General features: G+C 42.1%; 1 protein-coding gene across 7 annotated transcripts in view; it reads left to right on the top strand.

Annotated features, from left to right (window-relative positions):
• The first annotated feature begins 6,322 nt into the window (after positions 1 to 6,322).
• obscnb (obscurin, cytoskeletal calmodulin and titin-interacting RhoGEF b) overlaps positions 6,323 to 15,249 on the top strand; it is a 54,796-nt gene continuing 45,869 nt past the window's right edge. For all 7 annotated transcript variants that reach the window (XM_076144824.1, XM_076144831.1, XM_076144827.1 and 4 more), the window contains exons 1-13: positions 6,323 to 6,416; positions 6,708 to 7,006; positions 8,140 to 9,232; positions 10,899 to 11,168; positions 11,292 to 11,552; positions 11,936 to 12,241; positions 12,338 to 12,604; positions 12,718 to 12,824; positions 13,139 to 13,307; positions 13,822 to 14,097; positions 14,186 to 14,467; positions 14,549 to 14,824; positions 14,943 to 15,218. In XM_076144824.1, the coding sequence (XP_076000939.1) occupies positions 8,146 to 9,232; positions 10,899 to 11,168; positions 11,292 to 11,552; positions 11,936 to 12,241; positions 12,338 to 12,604; positions 12,718 to 12,824; positions 13,139 to 13,307; positions 13,822 to 14,097; positions 14,186 to 14,467; positions 14,549 to 14,824; positions 14,943 to 15,218 (3,577 nt within the window). In that variant the 5' untranslated portion in view covers positions 6,323 to 6,416; positions 6,708 to 7,006; positions 8,140 to 8,145. The remainder of the gene's footprint in view (positions 6,417 to 6,707; positions 7,007 to 8,139; positions 9,233 to 10,898; positions 11,169 to 11,291; positions 11,553 to 11,935; positions 12,242 to 12,337; positions 12,605 to 12,717; positions 12,825 to 13,138; positions 13,308 to 13,821; positions 14,098 to 14,185; positions 14,468 to 14,548; positions 14,825 to 14,942; positions 15,219 to 15,249) is intronic.

Here is a 15,249-nt window from a genome sequence, read left to right on the forward strand (position 1 = left end):
AGGTAGCATCTGAAGATTGAACATTTTGGAGACTTTTTCTTTTACATAAGGAGTGAAAAACTAAAGAAGTAAGCAACAGGAAACAAAGCAACAGAGAGAAACACATATGATGACATCATCCAATCCAAACCCTTTTACTATACTGTATTGATAACAAATGGTTGTTTCACATATTTTTGGAGTATTTGCATTTCACATTTACAGCACATACATGGCAGAGGTGAACTTGAAAGTAATGCTGTTAGTCAAGTTTTATGCTGTCCGAGTTCGACCGTTATTTCTGTTTGGTTTCCAGCCAATTGTAGATCCTCCTCCTGGACGTCTTCCTCTCCTTCCTCCTCTGCCACCACGTCGGCTTGAGCGTCTTCCGCCTCTGCTTCTTCTTGTCCTCACTCTTTTCTGTTGGCCGAGGAGATAAAGGAAAACAAAACAAAATCTGTGAAGCTCATAAGTAGCTTAGTAGTTAGTAGTCCTACTAGCACAAGTTTATTTTGTTACACACATTGAAATGGAATGTGGAAATCGTTGACTTTTACTGACATTAATGCTGCTTTGTTCAGCATGAGTGCTCAGATTATTCAATATAACTTCATCAGATGGTTATGGACTTACCATTAAGACGTCCTCTGTTGCTGTGTCACATCTCATTTCAAATGCTTTGATGTCGTTGACCTCTGGGTCTGAGAAGCTGACCTTTACGTTGCACATCATCACTTTCTGAAAGAGATATGGTTTGTTTGGATGAGATAAGGAACAAACGTGACATATCTGAAATGCTTTAATCTTTTGAACAGTTTGACTCACCCCATTTTCCTTCAGTGGGCACAGTGTGGCTTGTTCCTGAGTGGAATTGCAGTCTATCTCCCGTGCAGGAAATGTCAGGCCCCTCACTGACACTGATTCTGCTTCCTCAGGCTGGAACCAAACCAGAGATGTTACAATTCACGAGGTGAAAAACAATTTGTACATTTGACGCTGAGATGTGTAAACTGTTACTCATATACTTACAGTATCAACTTCGACTTCATTCAGAAGTGGTCGGTAGCTCTGCAGAGGAAACTTCAGGTTCAAGAGGAACTCCTCATAGTTGGGTTCAGCTGGTGTCTGGGCTCTGACCACCAAGGTAACACCAAGAAGGAAGAGCAGTTTCATCTGAGTCTTCATTTTCAGGTCTGATCCAAAATCTGAGGAAAATCTACAAGCTCCAGTGTTGTTTTATACTCTGCTTTGTCAACTTTCCAGCGTTGAGCAATCTTTCCTCATACCTACAGCTTCCAGCATTGCGTTATCAAGCTTTCAAAAGTCAAAAAGTGCATGCAAGAGTTTACTGTCAGGATTTACTTCATTTCCTGTCAGTGTTTACTGCAAGGGTGAAAGGTCAGAAAGTTCTTTCCCAGAACTGATTATTCTCACGTTTTACAATGTCAGCTGAATTGTCACAACATTTTACACATAGAATGTCTTTGCCAAGCTGCATAAAAGTTACATCTTTGTAGTTTTTGCTCTTTGTACAAAAATGCTCCAAATGTTATGTACATTTGAACTCACTTCTTATGCTACATAAATAGAACCACTGGTTGGTATGAGTGACGCCCTTGTGTGCCACCCAACGTTTAGCTCTTTTACCTGTACTTATAAAAGCACAATATACCCACCAAATTTGTAGCACAGGTGTGGCATCACTCAGTACATTTGTAATTTGTTGTAAGATAGCAATTTTTTTTCAATTTATGTACATCACAACCAAATTGCACTGCATCCAAACTGCATTGGATATCATATTAGTGCTTTTCTACAGTGCTCCACAGTGACCTCACATTCACCCATTTATATACACAAGGAGCCAACCTGCACGTCAGAGGCAGTTAGGGGTTCAGTGTTGTGCAATAACAGTGTTTACACTCCTCTCTCGGAGGAGCCAGGAATCAAACTAGGAACATTCCAATCCCTTGATGACCGCTGTAGCATCCCGAGCCAGGGACGCCTCAAAGTGTTAAGAAATCATAAAAGAAAATCCTGCATTTGTTCCTTTATCCAGATCACCGAGGTTTAGTGATTTATTCTCTGTGCCATTCCCCACGTTTTCTCAAAATCAGTTAATAGATTTCTGAGTAATCCTGCTAACAACCAAGCCAACAGGCGCAGGTGAAAACAACGTATCGGTGGAGGTAAATTCTTGATTATGCTGCCTCAACAAGTGAATGATTTGTGTTCTCTGCCTTTTCTGCCTCCAGCTTGATGAGCAAGAACATAACATGAGACGGCGCCATTCTGACTCTCAACCCTGGTCAGCTGTTTCAATATTGATTGAGTACTGATCTAGTAACAGACCCCAGAACGGTTATCAGGGCTGCTACTTTCCTTGATTTACTTGCTAAAACTGCAATTTATGCACTCCAAAATGCTCTCTGCAGCTGCATTCATATGACTTTGTTTATTACAGCCCAAAATCATTATTATTAATATCTTTCTCTTCAGGATTCTTAAAATCAAATCCTTATTTTTCTTCCTTTACCCTCACCACCCTTGCTGTGTGAAGCAGCAGAATGGGACTGTTGAGGATACTGTGCCTCCTAAAATCCTTACACTTGGTCCCTGTCAGTATTTTACACTCATTACACAATTTATCGTCAATCTTTAATTTACGACAAGATAACACTCATAACTCTTTGACAACAGCTTAAGATTGAAATTTTGTTTTATTGATAAGAAATCTTTGCAACATATTATTCATATATATTCAGTTGAATCTTTGCATATACACATAGCACAACCATTTTTTAATGATCGGTTACAAAGCATACATACGGTATAGCTGAATTTGCAAACAATTTAGTTTAATTATCACTCAAATGTAAACATATAAATCAGACATTTTTATGCTGTCTGAGTTCCACTGTTCCCTTTGTTTCCGCGTCCAGCGATTGAAGATCCTCTTCCTGAACGAGTTCCTCCTTTTTTTCCTCCTGTGCTTCTTCCACTTGAGCCTTTGCCGCTTTTGCTTCTTATTGTCCTTACTCTTTTCTGTTGGCAGAGGGGACGAAGAAAGACAAAACAAATCTGTGATGAGGAAAAGCTCATAAGTAGCCCAATACAAATACCTGTACTACTAGCACTTAAATAAAGTAAATGCAATGTTGAAATTGTTGATTTTTACTGACATTACTGATATTACTTCATCAGATGGCTTAGGACTTACCATTAAAATGTCCTTTGTTGCTGTGTCACATCTCATTTCAAACGCTTTGATGTCTGTGACCTCTTGGGCTGAGAAGCTGACCTTTACGTTGCACATCATCACTTTCTGTGAGATTTTGGAGATTTTGGTTTGTTTGGATGGGATAAGGAACAAACGTGACATATCTGAAATGCTTCAATCTTTTGAACTTGAAATCGTTTGACTCACCCCATTTTCCTTTAGTGGGCACAGTGTGGCTTGTTCCCGAGTGGAGCTGCAGTCTGTCTCCCGTGCAGGAAATGTCAGGCTCCTCACCGACACTGAGGACAGGTCTGCTTCCTCTGGCTGCAACTAAACCAGAGATGTTACAATTCAGAAGGTGAATCACAATCTCTACATTTGACGCTGAAAATGTATAAAGCTTGTGTGTCATATACTTACAGTTTCAACTTGGACTTGATTCAGAAGTGGTCGGTAGCTCTGCAGAGGAAACTTCAGGTTCAAGAGGAAATCTTCATAGTTGGGTTCAGCTGGTGTCTGGGCCCTGATCACCAAGGTAACACCAAGGAGGAAAAGCAGTTTCATCTGAGTCTTCATTTTCAGGTCTGTGCTAAACTCTGATGAAACTCTGCAAGTTCCTGTGTTGTTATATACTCTGCTCTTGTCAAAGGTCCAGCATTGAGCAGTCTTACGTCAAACCTACAGCTTCCAACATTGGGCAATCTGGGGCAAACAGTAGGCGTTTACTGTCAGGGTGAAAAGTTCAAAGGGAGTCAGCATGCACCTATAATTCTTATCCCCATAACCCTTTCATCAATACATGAATAAAAAAAAGGAATTTATTAAACATCATTCATTACTAAAACTGTAACACTCAACAAACAGAATATTGGCAAGGCAAGACAAGTTTATTTATATAGCATTTGCACGATCATTCAAGGTCCTTTACAAAGATAAACTGATAAAAGATATAAATAGGGAGCGTCTAATAACCTCGGGGATTTGGTTTCACATGTTTGCAGTCTGAAAGCTAAACATTGTTTCACCACACTTGGTTTAAACTGTTGGAACAACTGAAGATAAGATAAGATCAAGCTCCATAGGGAACAACCAGATGTTACAGCTGCACGGATGAATTCCCAAACTGATGTCATAGATATAGAAAGATGGCTTAAAAACAACCCTACACAAATTTTGATACAACAACATACAGTAGAAGTCAAATAAAAAGCTAGAATGTAAATGTACAATGTATGTAAACTAGTCAATGATGATACATTGACTAGTTTACATCCAATAGTAATACAGTTATGCAATGGATTGGTTCTGAGTAAAGTAACAAGGGACATATGCTAAAATAACATTGAATAATAAATACTAATCATAGTTATATATATTTTGAGTTATACAGCTATAAGTGAAGAGAGAGAAATACAATGAAAGTCCTCAGAGAAAAGTGTTTTCTATGTCAAATATAGGTTGGATACAGGCGACTGAGTAACATTAACACCATCTGCTGTTCATTCTTGGCTGTCTCTCATCAGTGCAACTGACATTTGTCTCACTTGTCATCTGTTCTGCGTACGTTCTTTTGAGGTAACACTAACGTGTTTCACTGTGAACATGATATGGACGTGACCTTATTCTTAAAATGGCTGAGAGGTCGAGTGAAAGGCCACGGCACGTCAGATACTGGACAGTGTGTGGTTAATCCATGTTGTGAAAATTGATGTTTTGCTCAGTGGAAGGTCACTCCCAACAACAAAGCCAGGTGCTGTGTTCCTGATTTAATTGATTTGTTTTCCTACATAACTCACATCATTTTTCTTTTTCAGTTCACTTTGATGTGAAGTGTGACATTCGCTGCACGCAATGCAATTGATAAAGCCACTGTATGGAAAGCAGACACCAGAAGCCATAACAGGATGACGCAGCAGCAAGTAGCAACAGTGTACTGTTAGGATTACCGTCTGCTAGAGTTTCTGGCAGTTTAAATCAGGGTCCAGGCGGCCTGCTGCTGTCAGTCACTGGTAGCAGGGGAAAGCCCACAGTGAGTGTGGGGACTTTGAAAACACCATGACAGCTAAAGAACAGGGAAGGAAGACATATGAAGAACCACCCATTGTTTCTAACCACCCATTATTGCAACATAAATATATCATGGGATCAACAAAGTCAATTTCTTTAAATGTGTAATGGAGAGCCTGCACAATATCATTATTTGGCTGCTCTCTGACTTACTGTGTCCATTGTTTTGATGATGAAGATGTCATCATTCTCAAATAGAAAAAGTGCATGATTTCATACAGGGCTTCATTTAACAATGCACTAAGCAACATGTGGGCCTGAAAAGCTGCATGAAGCCATTCTTTCACAATGACAATGTGCCACAAGCATCAGGCCAGGTTGAGCCAATCTGTATGTTTACTTATGATATTTATAGTCTGTTAAGGCTTGATTTGGTTTAACATACACATACTCAACTGGGATTTTCTAACATTAATCAGAAGATCTCACAGGACGACCAAAGAGCAGACGAAGAGTTGCATAATTCAGTAGCGATCAATGGAATGCAAGCAGGAACATGTCGCCCAAGGAATGTTATCAGAAATGCATCAACTAAGGAAAAAAGTGTTTTTGAACATGAGATGAATTCGAATCCAATAATGACAGATGGTCTGCCAAGTGCTTGTAAGGTCCTTTAGAAAATCCAAGTCATAATTTCAAAATACAAACACAGACAGGGATAATAGGTGAGAGAGTGAGTCAATTATTGTTAGTAATGCATTGAGATTGCAGTAGATGTCAATTATTTTAAGTCACAAGGTTTAGGACTAAATAAAGCCCTGAGTCACAGGTGTCACTTTTTATAATCTGCAAATCTACGACCACAACCTGGTTTGATCTGATTTGTAACTTAAGTCTAAGTCATGAAGGCTGAACTGAATGAGGCATGAGGGGAGCACAGAGAGCAAAAGTAGGAAAAATCTGCCAGGATCAGGATGAGGGAAATTTGGCTTATTTGTAATTATTTATTCCACCAATGAGGTCATAGTTCTCTCTCTCCTCTCTCTCTCTCTCTCTCTCTCTCTCTCTCTCTCTCTCTCTCTCTCTCTCTCTCTCTCTCTCCCTCTGTAGATAGGTGGTACTTGGGCCAAGGAAGAGTTGAATACATTCTGAGGCAGATCTGTACACAGGACCCCCCCTCCCCTCACACACACGTCCTTCAACGTTAAAGGTTAGACTTTAATCTTAATTCAAAATCAAGGTATTTGTATCCTATGATGGACTAACAGACCTGGAGTATAATATACAGTATGATCAGATAGTTGTCATGTACATATATGTAGCTGTATTATGTATGTGCCATATCAACAAAACTGGAAACTATGCAAAGTTGTGGTTAACATTTGACAATCAGTGATGTTCTGGAATTGTGTGACTTGACTTTTTAGTTCCGGACAGCCCAGCAGGGGCCAGTCTGCTCTCCTTCCTCACTAACACAAGCTATCTTCCCACTAAATGACAGGTCTATTTTGGAAAAGAGGCTGCGCCAAAATAAGAACGTCAGCTATTTGGCATGATGAGGTCCTGGAGAAGAAAGAGAAAATAAGCCTAGTCAACCGCCCACTGCCGGAGACTGGGGGATGTTCCACCATCCTGGATTTACAACCATTTTAAGGATATTTGACTGCAAAGGAGGACATTTTTGGTGGGATTCGTACACTGGAAATATTGGAGTATCATCTGGAAATCTTGACTGCTGAGTGAGGTTGTTGCTCATATGTTTCAACGCCTGTTGTAACCGAGGTTGGCTCAAGACTGAAGGTGAAAAAGTAGCAATATTAGGCTGAGAGGGCTTAAGTGTGTCCTACAAATGTAATTATACCAAGAACTTAACCTAAAATTTAATTTGATTTAATAAGTGCACAATACTTTCAAATGCAACTAAATGTGGCAGCCATGCTCATTTGTCTGTCTGAACCCGTTTTTATAATTTCACAATTTTACGTATAAGTAGAAGTTGGATATTTAAGTAGTATTGTGAGTGTCTATGTGTTTCTGAAGTGGAAGCCTTATCACACAGCTGATGGCCCCTTGCTTCTACAAATGGACAGAGACAGGATCTGACAGCTGAGGTTATTTTTGGGACGGGCGATTCAAGCCACAGAGGTGACAAAGCTAGTAAATGTCACCCTGTGAAAGGCACATATCTGCTGGGTTTGACCTTGTTGCACAGGAATTCATGTATAGTATTTTATCAAATGTATGTGCAGCTATTGAGCAGGCTGCATAGTATGATGCAAGTACTTGTATTGGCGAGTGTCTGTTGGGCCAGGAAGGGCTCTGCTTACTGAAACTTAACTACCAGCTATAAATATGGCATCTCAAATGTAGATGTATGTCTGTTTTCACAACATTATTTATAGACTAAACAAAACAAACAGTGTCATATTTCATAATGGTATAGGGGGCAATGCCAGTTTTTTTTTAATGATTTTAAAAACAATCATTTGTGCCTTGTGCATTGCATGTACTGTCATATCAAGCAGTGGAGTAAATGTTGACAACGTAATCATTTTGTTTTCCAGAAATAATGGCAAATGTCCATACAAACAGTAGGGATTACAGAATATAATACAGAATATAAATTAGAGCCGATTATTTTGAAAATGTTTTAATGAACAGATCATTTTGATTATTAATCTAGTAGTAGACATTTGTGTGTATTATGAGTATCCATCAGAGTCCGTTTCTTACTGTAAGAGAAGAAGAAATTACAACTTGAAATTTCCAATCTCAATGCATACTAATTAGAATAAACCATCATAATATTATATGGGAATATGAAATATGAAAATGAAATATTGTCTGAATATTATCCATGAACACAAGTGAGTGACACCTGGCATTTCTTTCCCTGGTATTCCTTTCTAACATTCAATTTTCTTGCAATATAGAAACAAATGATGGATCCAAACTTATTTGGAGGAGCTCCCAGGTTTCTCACCCGTCCCAAAGCGTTCGCGGTGTGCGCCGGGAAAGATGCCACGCTGAGCTGCACCATCGTGGGCTCCCCGACCCCGCTGATTACCTGGGAGAAGGGCAAGCTGAAGCTGACTTCCGGGGGCCGCTTCAAGACGGTGGACGATGGCGACGTGTACCGCCTGACCGTCTATGATTTAACGCTGGAGGACAGCGGCCATTACATCTGCCGGGCCAAGAACAGCGTTGGGGAAGCTTACGCCGCCGTGACCCTGAAAGTGGCCCTTCCGGCTGAGATGGCGCAGAGGGCCCCGGTCTTCATGATCAAGCCCACGTCCACACGCGTGGGTTTAGGGGGCGATGTTGTGTTCAGCTGTCGGGTCGCAGCTCATCCTGACGCTACCTTCGATTGGGAGAAAGACGGGCGCTACCTGGGAGAGACGAACCGCATCAAGAAGGTTTCAGACAACGACAGCTGCACCCTAAAGATCCACGGCGTGCGTAACCTGGATGCGGGCACCTACACCTGCAGGGCCCAGAACTCCGTGGGCCGAGCTCACGCTGCAGCAGCTCTCGTGGTCGACGCTCAGGATTCTCGCCATCTTGCCACCGATGTAAACACCTCCCTCCTCTCTCACCTGCAAAAACGCAAAGAGGAGATGGACATCGCTATCTACCGCACCGAAGATGGCGTCTCCTCCTCCTCCTCTTTCTCCTCGAAGTCCAACATTACAGATGGTTTGGCTTCTCTGGGTCACGAATATGCACTGAGGGCATCCGCGCTGGCAGTGTTGCCCAAAGGAGTGTTCACCCGTACCTGCACGGTGACGGAGGGCAAGCACGCCAAACTCAGCTGCTTTGTGACGGGTCACCCCAAACCCCACATCATCTGGAGGAAGGACGGCTCCAACATCAGCGAGGGCCGCAGACATGTGATCTATGAGGACCAAGCTGAGAACTTCATCCTCAAGATCCTGTACTGCAAGCAGACCGACAATGGGCTCTACACATGCAATGCCACAAACATGGCTGGGCAGACCTACAGTGCTGTGTTGGTAACTGTCAAAGGTAAGAGATTGTTATTATCTAAGAAAACTCAAACATAAAGTAGTAAATAGTCTCTAGAACTCTGCTGGGTGGATGGAACGCCATTCTTCTTAAAGATAATCTATCAACTGGTGTTCCGGTGATGGTGATGGACCATTGTATCTAATTGGGTGGTCCAACATCTCTCATAAGTGTTCATTTGTGCTGAGACGTGGTGGCGGTGAAGGCCAAAGATTGACATCATTTCCATGCTCCTTAAACCATTTGTTGGCCACTCAGCCACCTGTACAATCCATGCTAAGGCACACTGAGGTTTGTTGTGGCTCTTACAAAGACCCTTTAGGTTGGATTTTCCTCCGTCTTTGCCATCCACACAAGATTTCCATAGCCAACTACTTGTAATGAAATTGACCATAAATCATATTCTATTGCATCAAGGGAGTCCCCTCTAGAGGATTTTCAAGTTGTGTTTACATGTTGCTGAATTAACCTGTCAGCAGGGGTAACACCATAAAGACTGAGAACACTTAACGTCCAAAATTTTGCAGCATATTCCAAACACATACACGGATTAAGAAAAGCTCCAATGCTTGGCAACTGACTACCTGACTTGGCAACCACTGTGCTGTTAAGTGCTGTGTCAGAATCGCTTTGCTATAGCTTGATTGTTAAAGCCCCATAATGCTGCGGGTGGCTTTTCACACCCAGTATGACATCAGGCTCATGAGGGAGGGTATTGTGTTTCATCTATTTTCAGCCGGTGATGAGTAGTTCACAGATGCTAAGATGGTTGCTCACTCGCTTCAGCTACTGCTGGTGTTACTCCCTCTGGAGATGTCAATGACAGTTAAGAATCTCCATTCAGTTTATAGAAGAGGGTTAATCATTAATATGTTGCTGTTCTGTTTGGTGCAAAGCAGAGATGGCTCAAATATTTGCCTTGTGATTTATTTATTTGAAAATGTAAGTGTAGAAACTGCAATGTAAAGGTTGTTACCATTTAAGTTTTGGTGATCGTAGGAACAATCGAATAATTTCGATTTCAACAGATTTTGTAACACATGGTAATTAATTTTAATCAAGATAAAACTACAACAAAAATACTAAAATCATGGACACTTGATGTCTTGGTAAACAAAATAATTTCATACTATAGTTGAAAATAATTTCAACTATAGTATGGAAGGTTATCAAACACTATACAACATTTACCTGCCAATCTCACCAGTTTGTCCATTATTTTTAGATATATTCCACTGAGTATGGAGTGGAAATGCTTTTTATTTAATGAGACTATGTTGAATGACTTCCAACCCAAACTGTGCATGAAGAGCCCCTATCTCCCAGGACACCATTGATCATGAGCTACAGACATTTGCTCAGACATGCAATGTTTGTGCGCCGACTGCTTTAGGAGATAGTTAACCTATGTATCTCAAGCAAGTTCCAAGTTCTCAACTTTCATGCTGTCCTTGCTTGATCTTAGACTAGTGGTTCCCTGCAAAGTGGGAAAATCATTCTAAAAGGATTAGCAAATGGTGATTACATGCTACAATCTGAAGTAAATGAGGTAAATAAGCAAAAATTAAAATGTAGATGAAACCAAGCTGACCGAGTCATTGTTCTTTGCGGTGGAGGAGACATTTAACAAGCGGTGGCGATCACTTATTCTTTTCTCTGTGTTCAGAGCCCAAGGTGCCATTCAGAAGGAAGCTTCAAGATGTGTCAGTACAGGAGAAGCTGTCTGCTACGCTGATGTGCGAGGTGCCTGTTTGCAACTCTCAGGCCAGCTGGTTCATGGAGGAAACGCAGCTGGAGCAAAATGTCAAGTATTGCATGGAGGTGGATGGAAACCTGCGCCGCCTCACCATACACAACGTCACCACCAATGATGACGGCGTGTACATCTGCGAGATGAAGGAGGGCAGTCGCACTGTGGCCGAGCTCACTGTATTGGGTATGAGTGAAAAGTTTGCTTTCTTGTTCATTGCTTAGCTGTAAAATATAATATGCAGATATGAATAGAATTGATTTAAAGCTAAGAGGAAAGTCCAAGTCCCTTTTACTTCTAATATCCCAGGCAACATCACCAAGAAGCTTCCCAGGAGGACAGTCGTTCCCGTCAGCGACACCGTCATCTTCTGCGTGGAGCTGGAACATCCTTGCCCTGATGCCTACTGGACCCGCAACAGCGAGAAGCTCAAGCCAGATTCCCGCGTTTCCATTGGATGTGTACTCAGGCAGTACACTCTGACAATCAGAGACTGCCAGGGCGATGACTCTGGAGAGGTGGCCTTTATGGCCGGAGACTGCAAGACGTCCACTCGATTCTCTGTCACTGGTGAGGTTGAGACATTTTATGAAAAACACAGAGAGCAAACAGTCTTCATGTTCTATTGTGATCTGTATCTCCTACATTGATTCAAGTATTTTGCAGTCTGGCTCTTCATTCTAAAACTTTACTTCATTGTTCTTAACCTGGGGGGCTTCTACACTTTAACTTCCAAATTAATTCAAGTTCAAGTTCAATATTAAGATGAAGAAGAAGAAGAAGCTTTTCATTTGAATGTGTTAGTCTGTAGTCGTGTTCCAATGTAGAACTGCTCTCTCGTAATAATAATGATAATTGATGTACTTGATTAATTCATTGCTGATGTTGCCAGATTTGGAATAATTCACATCCGTTTAGATAAACATAATTACCAACCATTCCTTGTCCTCTAGCTGCAAGAAAACATCCCCCCGATCCCCCAGTCGATGCTGTGGTGCAGAACAAGACCGACTCGTCCATCACCATCCAGTGGTCTCCCCCTGACACTGATCGCCCTGTGCCTATCAAGGGCTACATTGTGGAGAGGAGGAAGGTCGGTACACAGACGTGGCAGAGGTGCAATGCTGGAGAAACCATCATCTCAGCAGAAATCACTATCAGCCACTTCATTGAGGAAGCCAGTTACCAGTTCCGTATTTCAGCCATCAATGACTTTGGTCAGAGCCCCTACCTGGATGTTCCTGGAGGTTTCTACCTTGGTAAGAACGCCACTGTGATGTTCCTGACGTTCCTGACCAAAGCACTGTTGTTGTATGTGAGTTTTTCCTTATTTCTGGTTTGGTCGTTTCCTTCAGAACCCAGTGCTGAGGTCAGAAAAGGCCTGATGGACAGCAGTGTGGTCAATGGTGAGGAGGCGTCTCTCACCGTGGAGCTGTCGGCCGTTTGCTCTGGCTTCTGGTCTCTAAACGGTCGCCTCCTGCGCAGCGGGGGCGACTTCCTCATCACCAGGTCCAAGAACACACACACCCTGCTCATCCGTGTTGTTTCCATTTCCATGAACGGAGCTGAGATCAATTTTGTAGGCGGAGGCTCGCAGACCAGTTGCATCTTAACTGTGACCGGTATGTGCTTAACCACAGTCATATTACTGCGTTGAAATATATTTGCATTTATGAAGTGATACTTTGTAGATTTCTAAGCAATTTTACTCATTAACTCATATTTCACTCTTTAGCCCCTATTATTAAGTTCATTAGTAAGTCAGACCAGATGGAGGTGGTGACCTGCAGTGCCCAACACACTGCTCAGCTGACCACAGAGGTGTCGAACTATGATGCTCAGGTATGTACATATTCATTCAATATTAATGTAAGCTATAAAATTGCCTGTTATGTTATGTGCATGTAGGGGTGAAATAGTCATTTACCGTTAAGTACTGAGTTAAGTAGTCCCAATTCGGTGTTGTGCTTTTAGAGTACATTTAAAAATCAATCATTTCAATTTCGGGAATTGATAATGATTGGTATTGATTGGCAATTAAATACACATTACCTCTAGAATTATCAAGTATCCTCATATTCTAATCTGTTGTAGTCCTGTAAATGTGATACTCTACTTTACTATTTCTGCTTTCCTATTCTGTTCTGTTTCTCTAGGTGGTTTGGATGAAAAATGGCAGAGAGGTAAAAGTTGGGAAGAAGTACGAGTGCGTGATCATAGACCACAAGAGGATCCTGATGGTGCACAATGTTACAGAGGAAGACTTGGGGATCTATGAATGTGTTTTAGCTGATGACAGAGTGTCCATACAACTCGCTCTTAAAGGTACACTTGTGAAAGTGTGTATAGTTCCTTTGTTGTTTTCCTCTTTTTCGTCGGGTAAATTCTACAATCTCTCAGAGACGTCAGTTTATGAGAGGAAACTGGCTCAGTGTGCAGCCTCCAGCATAACACAGACAGTCTGTCTCTCACACACACACGCACACACACACATGATCCACTGGAATATGACCTGCTGATGGCTTCTAGCAGGTGCTTATGAACGTCAAACTGATGACAGACATCTCTGTCATCATGTTATCAATTCCAATATGACTTACTCCAGTACCGCCTCACTCACATATCTGATAGCCAACTTAAAAAATAAAAGACTATAGCAATGATTTAAATAGCACTGTTCTTTAATTGAAAAATAATACAAAATAGAATATGTGATGGATAATATGATAAAAAAGATTGAAAATTAATAAAATAAACAAAACAAGGCCATCTTCCTTATTTCTTGTGATAAAATTAAATACTCAAACCAAATCAAGGCTCTCTTCTTTTTCCTTTTAAGATGAGCCTGCCAGGTTTCTGAACAAAGCCAGAGGCACCATGGGACTGTCACCGTCCCTCAAAGGAGATCTGGAGCTGACTTGTGAGGTGTCTCCTGCCAGCGCGGCCGTCGTGTGGAAGAAAGATCAAGTGGCGCTCACAGAGGACCAAAGAATATCCTTCATCTCCAAAGTAACTCAAAGGAAACTCATCATCAAGAATGCCAAGAAAAGTGACGAAGGACAATACTCCTGTGAGACAGCAGCAGACAAAGTCACATTCCAGGTCAAGATAAAAGGTAAGATTGTGTGACGCTTCTGCTGGTTATACAAGAGCGTCGTCCATATCTCATTCAGCTCACTACTCAAACTTCCTTCTTCTCTCAGAAACTCAAGCCCAAGCTGCTTTCTCCAACAAAGAGTCAGTCCAGCAGGAGGTCAGAGCTGTCATCTCCCAGAAAGCCACTCTGAGCTGCGATGTGTCCGATAGTAAGACAGAGGTGAAGTGGTATAAAGACGGCAAGCAGTTGGTGTCCAGCAGGATGATCTACAGTGAGACAAAAGGCAAGACTAGGCATCTGGTGATTGAGAAGGTGGAGAAGAGCGATGCTGGAGAGTACACCTGTGAGGCTGGAGGGGAGAAGCTGCTCTTCAAGATATTTGTATCAGGTAGTGACTGACCGATTGATCGGCTGTATAGATGGATGCACACAGTACCTCTAACACGATCCAAATCCTCTTCCTCCTCAGAGGCCCAGTCCGCCTTCTTCAACAGGGAGTCTGTCCAGAAGGAGGTGAAAGCAACCATCTCCCAGAAAGCCACACTGAGCTGTGAGGTGTCTGATATCAGCACAGAGGTGAAGTGGTACAAGGATGGCAAGCTACTGACATCCAACAGGACAATCTGTGTAGAACCGAACGGCAAAGGTCGGCAGGTTGTGATAAACAGCGTGGAGAAGAAGGATGCAGGAGAGTACATATGTGAGGCCGGTACAGAGAAGCTGGTTTATAAACTGCAGGTGACAGGTGAGGGAGAGTCAAATTAGTTTGGATTACACACAGTATATTCTTTCTTTATTTGTTACCTGTCATCACCTTAATACCGGCTAATTTTATCACCCTCTGTCCGTCATCCATCCATTAGAGGCCCAGTCGGCTTTCTCCAACAAGGATTCCGTTCAGAGGGAGGTGAAAGCCACCGTCTCACAGAGAGCCACTCTGAGCTGCGAGGTGTCCGATTCCAAGATGGAAGTGAAGTGGTACAAGGACGGCAAGCTGCTGACGTCCAGCAAGATGATCTACACTGAGGCAAAGGGCAAAGGTCGCCAGGTTGTGATAGACAGTGTGGAGAAGAAGGATGCAGGCGAATATGTCTGCCAGGTCGGATCGGAGAAGCTGGTCTTTAAAGTACATGTGACAGGTAAGGACAAAGACTTTCACTGGTTAATCAG

Source organism: Genypterus blacodes, unplaced genomic scaffold (genome assembly GCF_046128005.1).
Source record: "Genypterus blacodes isolate CSIRO-AG114 ecotype Tasmania unplaced genomic scaffold, CSIRO-AGI_Gbla_v1 ptg000029l_1, whole genome shotgun sequence".
Lineage (NCBI taxonomy): Eukaryota > Metazoa > Chordata > Actinopteri > Ophidiiformes > Ophidiidae > Genypterus > Genypterus blacodes.